This window comes from Oncorhynchus mykiss, chromosome 10, assembly GCF_057628025.1.
Source record: "Oncorhynchus mykiss isolate SJ-2025 chromosome 10, ASM5762802v1, whole genome shotgun sequence".
Taxonomy (NCBI): Eukaryota; Metazoa; Chordata; class Actinopteri; order Salmoniformes; family Salmonidae; genus Oncorhynchus; species Oncorhynchus mykiss.
In genome coordinates this window covers 28,571,077-28,581,895 of record NC_143031.1, presented here as the reverse complement: position 1 = coordinate 28,581,895, position 10,819 = coordinate 28,571,077, and the positions used below count along the sequence as shown (strand labels likewise).

Below are 10,819 nucleotides of genomic sequence, written 5' to 3'. Positions count from 1 at the left end.
GTAGCACTGTATTTCTATTACAATCACACAGCCACAGTGGCACTGATGAAGGCTGCTGTAACCTGATAGTTCTCCCCCTTCCAAAATACAACCCAATAATGTACAATGAGGACAGTTTGGTTCGCTGTGACTGTTTGGTATGCAGGCATTCTTTTGGTTGGTCTGCAAAAGTGAAGACTCTTACATAGCTTTCTGTATGTATTACTGCCAAGAAACAGTTTAGAACTACACGTATACCTCATGACATCTACATCAACATAGTAACAATCCAACAAACATGTCTCCAACGAAAGTAGATGTCTCCAAAGAAATCAGTATAATTTAATACCATATTAATAACACACATTTTTGTCATTCAATTCAGTGTAACAAACACTACAAATGAAAGATCTACAGGGGTATAAAAAAGTGGTTGACAGTCATTTACATTTTTTTGTAAACTATTGCTTTAATCTCTTTTTGGCTGGGCCTGGAGGAGGAAGAGGAGGTAGAGGAAGAGCATTGGCGTTAGAAGTCGATAAGGCAGTCTGTGGCTTCTGAGACAGGGGTGAAGGATTGGATGGGCGAGGTGCTCACTCTGAAACCTGGGGCGCTGAAGTCTCCTCTTCCCCCAGATTCTGCTGTGTCCAGATCATCAATCAGGCCACTGGAATAAAAGTAACACAGTTATACAGAGCAGGGTCATGTTCATTGAGGTAGACCGTAGGAAAACATTATGCAACGAAGAGTGAAAATTTGCATTTCTTATTGGACAAGTGCAGGTGTTACATGCACACTGTTATACAGAGAAGTAATGGGCTTGAGAGGTAGATTGATGACATATAGTTTACTGGAGTGCTGTGGAATCCCAAATCAAGTGTAGACCAGCACTAAACGCTGCAGTCTGCTTACTACCATCTCATATTGACCCAAAAAATGTTATTTTTATGAACTATTAAACCAGCAGAAAATGGCAAATTAATAACTACTTAAATAGGGGTATACTAACAGCCTTAGTCCACTATGGACAACTATGAAGTCTTATAAGCATGTAATAGACTTGCTATGATGCTTCAGAAAACTATCAGATAACTATCAGGGTATATCCTTGACAGACAAATAGGGTCCGCTTATCAGACTCCCCTCCCTATCCTATGTCACCGGGGGTGGGTACTACAGTAACAGTCAAATGGAGTTTCCCCAAAAAAATCCATCACTATTTCCGTTTGTTTTGCTTACCTTTGTTGGTTATTGGCGGTAGTATCACATGGTTTGGCCTCAGCAGTCCCTAGAAAGAGACCAAAGAGTGAAAACATTGGCTCTCTTTTTCTCCCATTCAAACATGGTGGAAAGAGGCTTTAGGAAAGTGTAAAACAAGCCAATGACAGAAAGTGAGAGTACAGTACCTGAATATATATGCTCTGTCTGGTCCAGAGCACTCAGCAAGTCTCCACTCTGGAAGATCGTCACACAGACAGAAGACCAGAAGAGCTACAGTCATTTAGCAGTCACTCTTATCTAGAGTAACTTGAAGTCAGTGCATTCAACCAAGTTTAGTAAGAAAAACAACCACATATCACAGTCACTGCAAGTAGACCCTTCTTTGAAGAAAAAAAACAAGTACTAGTGTGTGTAGTACTGCCAACCAGGAGTACCTGTCCATCTCTGGGTGCAGCCTTGGAGAACTCTTTGTTCTTGATGCAGCCCTCTACATGCTTCTCATGGTACTTGAGAGGAAATAGTTGCTGACACAGGAAGCACTTCTCACCCTGTACCACCCTGTCGTGGAGACAACACACGTAGAAAAGGTATGAACATCAGTTGCTTGTCTTCCATTAATTCATATTTGTTAACATGTATAGGCATTATAGGAAGGGGGAGTAAGGGAAATTTACTTTCAACACCTTAGGATGGGACACACAACAAAATCCCTAAGTAACCCGAGTAAGACATGCTGCTAGACCAAGGTAAATGCTGTCATACCTACTTACTTGCCAGAGGCAGAAGAGCTGGGCTGCTCCTCTCCAATGTTCTCACCTCTTCTGGTCCTCTTCCTACGAGCCTTGACTGAAACTACATATCAACATGACTGTTTTACTGTATGTACATCAGTCCTAAAGTACTATGAAATACTATTTGTGGGTACTGTAAAATTTGGCGACATTGACAAGTTAATCATTTTCATCATGCTGGTCTGCTGTGCCTACTCAGAATCAGATGTATTGTCCTACAAAAGGAAAATCGTATCACCCTGCGAGTGGCTCTCCTCTGCCATTTCCTCCTCCAAGATACCGGTGGTACCGTCACAGTAGGCAGCGTGCATCTCAATCTCCGTCAGGGGGAAGAGACGCATGCACATGGGACAGTCCATGTTGTGGCTCCGAGGGAAGGCAGGCTCTGGGATATCCTCCTCCATCCGAACATCCTCTCCTACAGCAGGGATCCCCACAGGGCTACTCCTCCACCCCTCCTCCTCTCCAACCACCAACATCCCCTCTTCATGCTGTTCCAGAGGACGGGGTGATGAAAGAAAGGTCTGGATCTGAGGCAGGGACTGGCTCTCTGGCTGGAGCTACAGGTTTCCAAATCAATCATAGACATCAACAATCCTCTTCCGAAAACTTCTGATAAATCCCACAATGCCCCCCCACAAAAAAAACCTGCACTTGTCTTTTCCTGCTAGCACTGACTTTGCTGATAACTTCTTTGAGGGAAAAGCAAGCACCACAGTTTGGAAACCACGGTGCTAAATGGCTAAAATATAAAACCATAGCCTCACAATTCTATGCACACACCCATTATTTCTAGGTGTTGGGTAAAAGGAGAATAATTCAGAACCGTAGTCAAAATGCTCTATGTATGAGTGTCTTTGGTAGTGCTGAAGTGACTAACCTGTGCAGGGCTGGTGACCATGAGGTCTTGAGTGCTGTCGTCACTGAGTTGGGTCTCTGTCATCAGAAACAACAAGAAGTAGCGGCATGACAATTACAGCTACATATGAAGCTCAAACATTAATTATTCAAATCTAAATAGAACCATATATACCTACTGGTTTATGGAATAATTACATTATTTCTTATACCTGGAACTTGTAAGCCTCTGACATCCACTTCTTCCTCCTCCCTCTTCTCTCCACCCTCTTTATCATCCGTATTTTCTTCCTTCTCGTCTTCCTCCCTCTCCTCCAGTAAGTCAGGTGGTTGTTTTTCTGCTAGTCTTTCCTCTTTTCTTCTAAGGCCAAGTCTCCTGATAAAATGAAAAATCAACTCTCTGAATTCTTTATACATTGTTTTTTTTATTCTTGTGCACAATTAATACACTTGTATCATTGAGATTAAAGACAACCTAGGTCCATACTGTATGATTTAGCAGTTTACGCCTCCCATACCGTTGAAGTAGAATTAGCTGACTGGTATCTGCATGAAATACAGGGGAGGCAGATTTCTATGGGAATACAAAACAAAGACAAATTTGCTGGGGGAAAAACATCAAGTGGATCGACCTTTCTACATAATAAAATGTGTCTATCCCAAAAAGACACACTTAAACCCGTATTATAATAACACATTGGGATTGTAAATTGTTGATAGTGCCATCAAGTGGTTAGATAGTGTAACAAGGAACTTTAAGTAAGTACTGTAGCACCATCAGAGCCTTTAATATGATTGACACTTCTAAAGAAAAATAATAATATTAATACAGCCTACGAAAATACATAAATGCATTGCTCCAAGCTGCCTATAATAGGCATTTCTAATTATTAAGCAATACTCACTTCCTCTTGTTCAGGAGAGGACACAAACAGATCCTGGCAGTCCTTCCACTCCTGCCTTCCTCTCTTCCCTCCCCCTTCCACCCCCCACCGTGACAGCTGTCTCGCCCTCTTCTCTCCTTCCTCTTCATCATCATCTTCTACCACCTCCACTAGCTCTTCCTGACGTTTTCCCCCTCTCTCCTCTTCTTCCAGGAGTCGTGGGGCCCTGCGTCTCTCGAGGCGTCCCCTCCTGGAGAAGGGTTTCTCTGGAGGCCCAGGGAGGACTGGCTCCCCCCAGCCTGCCTTCCTCAGCAGACCCCTCTGGGCCTCCTTCAGGCTCTTCTCATACACCTCCAGCTGGGACAGGATCACCTGTAAGGAAAATCATGTAATTTCTATTAGACACTTACAGTTAGAAGTCATGACATCTAACATCAGATCAATGAAATATTACAAAATAATGGATGGAACTTTTCTAACACAATAGCACACAGTATTCATACCCCTCACTTTTTGTGTTCCCAGAAGTCAGTTACCCACATTGCCTCATAATCCAGAAAATGTCTGTGTGAGAGAAAAATGAATGAAAACTACATCAGTCCAAGAAGGATCACCTGTGTGTAGGCGTCTGGGTTCTGCCCCCGTGGACAGAAAGGCACACCCCAATAGTAGCGCACCATTCCCCCATAACCCTGGCCGTCTGTGGGGGGAGAGAGGCTGCTGGAGGAGGCCAGGGGCTGGTGGGAAGAGGTGCTTCCGCCTTTGGCCTCATCCTGGCTCCTACCTGCAGCCTGTCTGAGAAGAGAGGGAGAGGGGGCTCCATACATGCCCTTGAAGGTGAACTTCTTCCGGATGCACTTGGACTGGCTCTCCCCCTCCTCGCACGCGGCGCCGTCGAAGTTGTGAGTGCGTTTCTTGGGGACGAGGCAGGGGCTGTGTCTGCGTTGGGGGGAACGGTGGTCGTGGGTGTTTGGGGAGAGACCCTGGTTGCTTGGCTGAGGGAGGTCATTCTCCTGTGGGAAGACTGGGCTGGGCGAGTGAGCTAACTGCAAGAGAGAGAGAGAGAGAAAGATATTTACAGTGTATTGTGGAAACTAGGTTTCGGGTGAGGCCAAAAGCTATATAACAGTACTGGTGATAGACAATATTGTAGTTCCCTGGTTTCACCTTTTCAGGACCATTTTCCTCTTCGTCATCATCTGACCAGCGTAGCGCCATATTACTGGTTAACTCCTGCATTGGCTGAGTCTCCAAAGCCAATGTAAGTTCCTCTGAATTAAGGTCTTCTTCTGCAGCTAAAAGGGAACAATCATGTCAATACATACATTGAATCTGAACATAAAAAGCCAAAAGGGCAGGCAGAGAGGCCATTTGAACCTGCCATAAAGGTATTTCTTGTTCTTATTCATACTCAATGTATGATCGTAACATTGCTTTGCATGTATGACAGTGTTTAAAACAATAGGGAAAAAAACATACCCAACTTTGCAGGAATGCTAATCCTGTTTACAGTTCTCTGCGAGGATTCACAATCGCGTTCCTCTTGGTCAACAACTTTGTCTGAAACTCCAGCAGTCTTCCTTATAGGCACAAATCTCTTGTTCAGGGACAGGGTTGTTCTGGGGCATGGCGGAAGGCACTCGGAGGCATCCCTGCTCTTCACAGCATCATCTCTGTCTCCATCCTCATAGTCTCCTGTTGCAGAAACACTTTCAACACAGCTCTGTGGACCCTGGTCCCTTATCTGATCAGTTCTGGTAAAGACTGGACTTCCAGAGGTCTCTTTCTCTTCTGGTCCTCTTTCAGTCTTAGAGAACATGGTGCTTTTAGGAGAAGTTGGACTCCCTTGTTCCTCTGCCTTTCCTCTATCAGTCTTGAAAAAGACCAGGCTTTTAGGAATGGTGGGACTGGCCTCTTTTTCTTCCTCTCCTGAATCACAATTAGAGAACATGGCGCGTTTAGGAAAGGAGGGACTACTTTGGCCTGGTTCCACACCTCTCTCTGTTTTGGAAAACACAGGGGTATTGGAGAATGTGGGGCTCTTGGGCTGATAAGATTGAGATTTCTGGGACTTTGTGGGAAGCGTTAAGCTGGGATGACCCTTTAGTAGGAACCCAGAGGCCTGACAGTCTACTAGGAGGTCCTGGCTAAGCTTCTCCAGGCACAGGACAGGTTTGTTGGCTTGGGGAGCCGTAGTGGAAGGGAAACCAGGGGACTTGATCCTGAGTTGGGACTGGGAGTCACTCTTTGTGGAGTTGTTGTAGTCCTGAGATTCAATTGCGTTGGCTGAGCGGTCTCCGAAAAGGTTCCTCTGAGAAGACCCCTCTTCCTTAAAATGGCATAGAAGATGTTATCATAAAAACATTGTGCCAAAAACATTGTGCCAAATGCCAAAAACATCTGGCATGCATTCTTAGCCTGTGATGAGTGTAAGATGATGCCAACATTGTTGTTAAAAACACATTTAGATCTAAGTAAGTTGTTGGTTCTTCTACCCTGCTGTCACCAGAACTTAACACATACATTAGTTAAATCTTAAGGTATGAGTGTAGTTAGTTAGATCTGGGCCCATTGAAGCCCCTGAAGAAATGCAGAACAGCAGCCAGGGTTGAACAGGCAATGACAGATAAATAATGGCGTAGGTCTGTGTGTGTTCACCACTGACCTGTGAGGATGGGAGAGGCACTGAGGTGGAAGCTTGGCTGAGGGGGGAGGACTGGGAGTAGACCTTCTGGGTCTGAGACAGGTCAGGCATATCTAGTAATGGGCTTCCCTCCTTCTTCCTCCTCCTCCTGTCTGAGGGAGCCACCCCTACATGAACATCTCCACTGCGGGCTCCCTCCTTGTCAGCCACACCATGGTTAGGGTAGGAGAGTTTACACCTGGGGGGCTGTATGCTGCTCTCTCCCTCTGGAGGAGAATTTTGACATTGTTGTGTAGGGCTCCCTGACCCGAGGGATAGGGGATGAGTAGAGCTGTCTGCCTGAAGGGATACAGCAACACTCATGTATCACAGGAATAGATAGAATGCAATACAAATGGTTGGATTGATCTGAAACAATGGTGAGGACTGCTAAAGTAAATCTCCAGGCGACATTTGATTTCTGTCAGTAATATCTACACTTACGTAGAGGCTTTCAGCGATGGCCTTCCTCACGGCCTCTTCCTCCTGTCGTTGCTGGAGAGCAGCGCTGCTGGCCTCCTGTTTACTCAGTCTCATGGCCAGGTCCAGCATGTCCTCCTCTGTCATCTCTGAGAAGAAGGGACAGTTTCAGTACAGTAGGTTAAAGTTCCATCTTGCAGTGCTTCAATGGTTGCATTCTGTTGATGTGGTACATGAAAAGTATGAGTCTAATTTGCTACAAATAAGGAGACATATGTTGGTCATAATACCATTTGATCGTGTTCTACTCTCCTTCTCCCGTTTGCGCTCCCCTCTTGATGATGATGATGTCGGTCTGAAGTCTTCATCCTGGGTTAGAAGAGAGATGAGTTGTTAATGACATGAAGAATATAAAGACTGCATGCTATGCTTGATAAGTGTCGGCCAAGCAGTATCTCTGTTTTAGACCATTTGTATTTGGCTCTCTAAGCTAGGCACCCAGGTTTGTATAATATTATTATTCAAGCCTGGATGCCTAGCTTAGAGATCCAAATACAAATTGCTTGAAGGCCGACAGTTATCAAGTATACCATACAGTCTTTGTATTCTAGCTAAGATTTAATGAAAGGTCAATTTGCACAGAAATATAGCTATCTCGGTAGTTCTGCGTCCAGTGTTGGAAGATAGTTTGCTAGCAATTTAGTGTGCTACCAGCTAGCTAAATACAGTAACGTTAGTTCAGCTGGTTACCTCGTCTCTGTCTGAGATGACGACATTGCCCTCTTCCTGAGCTCGTCGTCGTTTCCTGGGACAATCCGTGCCTCTGTTCTCTAGCTTTTTCCGAGGAGGCATGTTGTTCGGTTGACTTTGGTGCTTAAATTGAGACAGATTTGTTAGTTAGCTACTGTAAGCTATCTTATGTTACGACAGTTGAGATCTGCTGCACACCCATCTTCCTGAGTAGAACGGTTACTTATTTATGCATAACGATTTCTGAGATTGAAGTTACAAAGCCTTCAGTCCAATATTAACACTCGCATTCAGTTTTAGGTAGCTATAATTTCTACTTTTAGCAACACATTTGACAAAATTCGTTTCAAGAAGCCATTTTCTTAAACCACGTGACTCAGAGCAGGGCGAACTTTTTGATGGAGGGGTAAAGTGTGATGTGCTCTCTTTGGAATGCACATTTCAAACAGGTAACATTAGAGTAAGCAAACATGCAAGGTAAGCGATCTTACAATACTAGAGAACCGTTCAAATGTTCACAAATGGAACTACAGCAAGCTGTGTAAAACTACCCTGTCAAAATAATGTCATAACTTTTTAGCAGCGCCACCAGCAGAACACAACTGTGAGGAGTTTACACAAATATGAGCGGTGTAGCTCATATTGCAGAACTTTGACTGTGGAAAATCACCTCACCAGTCAGTCTATTGTGTGTATTGGACATTTTATATTGCCATGTACAGCCTTAGCCTATTTCATGGACCCAAGATCCATAGGTATCAGCATACTCAGTGAAACCCACAGAACACAGCGTGAAGAGTTTACACAAATATTAAGGTCGTAGCTCTTATTGCAAGACTTGTGAAATAAGCCACATTAGCTCACCAGTCAATAGGCTGAATAGTGAAGTGATTGACACAGTCAAAGTCCTGCAATTAGAGCTATGGTGCTAATATGTGTGTACACTCTTCAGTTGTGCTCTGTGGGTGTAACTGAGTAGGCTGATACCAGGGATTTTGTGCTGCCTTAGTGCTCCCTCACTTTTTTAAATTTCAGAATACACTGAGCTGGTAAAAATATTTCTGTAAAACTCATTCTGAAAGATTCTATTTAATTACAACAAAAAATTCAAGGAAAATGATGGCATGAATATGTAGGCTATAGCAGCCTATAGGTACAGTAACAGTCAAGTTTGGACACACCTGCTCATTCCAGGGTTTTGCTTTATTTTTTACTATTTTCTACATTGTAGAATACTAGTGAAGACATCAAAACTATGGAATCATGTAGTAACCCAAAAATTATTAAACAAATCCTAATATTTTATATGAGAGAATGTAGCCACCCTTTGCCTTGATGACAGCTTTGCACACTCTTAGCATTCTCTCAACCAGCTTCATGAAGTAGTCACCTGGAATGCATTTCAATTAACAGGTGTGCCTTGTTAAGAGTTAATTTGTGGAATTTCTTTCCTTAATGCGTTTGAGACAATCAGTTGTGTTGTGACATGGTAGGGGTGGGTGTACAGAAGATAGCCCTATTTGGTTAAAGACCAAGTCCATATTATGGCAAGAACAGCTCAAATAAGCAAAGAGAAACAACAGTCCATCATTACTTTACGACATGAAGGTCAGTCAATCTGGAACATTTCAAGAACTTTGAACATTTCTTCAAGTGCAGTCGCAAAAACCATCAAGCGCTATGATGAAACTGGCTCTCATGAGGACCGGCACAGGAAAGGGAGACCCAGAGTTACCTCTGCTGAAGAGGATAAGTTCATTAGAGTTACTGGCCACAAATTGCAGCCCAAATAAATTCTTCAGAGTTCAGGTAACAGAGCCATCTCAACATCAACTGTTCAGAGGCGACTGTGAATTTTACATTTTATTACTTCACCTTTATTTAACCAGGTAGGCTAGTTGAGAACAAGTTTACAACTGCGACCTGGCCAAGATAAAGCAAAGCAGTGAGACACAAGATCACAATGATTGTGTATTTAACAGAACCAAATATAACAGTATTAAGACTACTGTAGCATAGTAGGCCTGTATTACACCAAAAACATGTCATTTCTTATCTGAAACTGAGTAGTCACATTTATTTCCTCATGCAGCCCAAATGTAACAGCGCGTGCAACCAGGCAGGTTAAGCTTGATTTCAACAAAATAGGCCTATAAGAAAAGCTAATAGTTTAATGCCATCTGCCTTAATTTGCCTGTGGAACAGTAATTCAAAAAATAGAAAAACATTTGACTGTGTGGGCATAGGTAGAAGACATTGCAATTAGAGGATGCATTTTATGCATAGGCTTAATGTACAATGATATTCAATAGGCTATACCTGTCAGTACAAACTTTGATATTAGATAATGTGCACTCCCTCACCTAAAGAAAATTGCACTACACCACTGGCTGATACCCCATTTCATGGACTCAAGATCCCTAGCTAAGACTGTACATTGCAATATGAAAGTTCAATACAAATAGTAGGTTGACCGGTGGGATAATGTGGCTCATTTCACAATCGACTGACTGGGGAGGTGATTTCCCAGTCAAAATCTTGCAATAAGAGCTAAAATGCTAATATTTGTGTGAATTCTTCACAGGTGTGTTCTGTGGGTGTCACTGAGTAGGCTGTTACCCCATATCATGGACACAAGAAGTAAGGCTGTACAGTGAAATATAAGTATCCCCCCAATGCAATTATGAAGTCTAATGCATCCACAGTGCGATTTAACTGACTTGTCCTTTTTGTCAAATTAACTAATTGTTGTCTTTTGTTGAATTAATATAACATTACAAACTTGTTAAGCATTATCTAGTCCAAATTTGGCATGATTCCACTATTTGTATCTGTTTGCATCAGTTTAAATGCAGGACTTTTTACTGTTTTGGCTAAACTCTGCTGAAAACACAACTCCAGATTACATGCTTTTCCTTGTGGAGGCATGCATCAAACTTGGGTCAGCAAGCTGCTACAAGGGGGACAGATGTATGAATATATTTGATAGCTATTCATCTGATTGATAAAGCTGATAAAAATGCCATCACTAGCCAGAAAGCTGCTGGGGTAAAGCTAGCTAACGTTTAGTTTACTCCACCTTCAGAGTTCAGTTTAGCTACTGTACAAACGAACTAGCTATGTCATTCGTAGCTATATTTTAAAGACTAACTAGTTACTGACTATTCAACCATTTTTGACAAACTACTTTGTTCCCCTGCCTGTTTATTGGTGATTGAAAGTTGGCAAGAAAA

General features: G+C 43.0%; 1 protein-coding gene across 7 annotated transcripts; it reads right to left on the bottom strand.

Annotated features, from left to right (window-relative positions):
- Nucleotides 1-296: 296 nt before the first annotated feature.
- On the bottom strand, nt 297-10,819 carry LOC110533601 (uncharacterized). Of its 7 annotated transcripts, none has more exons than XM_090188608.1 (18): nt 7,587-10,819; nt 7,127-7,205; nt 6,861-6,985; nt 6,399-6,716; nt 5,213-6,062; nt 4,901-5,028; nt 4,348-4,779; nt 3,755-4,105; nt 3,368-3,423; nt 3,062-3,225; nt 2,872-2,927; nt 2,230-2,551; nt 1,971-2,052; nt 1,635-1,758; nt 1,386-1,470; nt 1,219-1,267; nt 577-646; nt 297-469 (listed from the first exon to the last, which is right to left on the bottom strand). In XM_090188608.1, exons 1-18 carry the CDS (start codon nt 7,686-7,688, stop codon nt 449-451), a joined length of 3,414 nt encoding a protein of 1,137 aa, XP_090044734.1. In that variant the 5' UTR covers nt 7,689-10,819; the 3' UTR covers nt 297-448. The 7 variants fall into 7 exon arrangements, 4 of the variants coding, with proteins under 4 accessions (XP_090044734.1, XP_090044735.1, XP_090044733.1 ...); XM_090188609.1 differs by having other exon boundaries at nt 1,386-1,434; XR_016484045.1 differs by lacking the exon at nt 1,219-1,267 and having other exon boundaries at nt 1,386-1,434.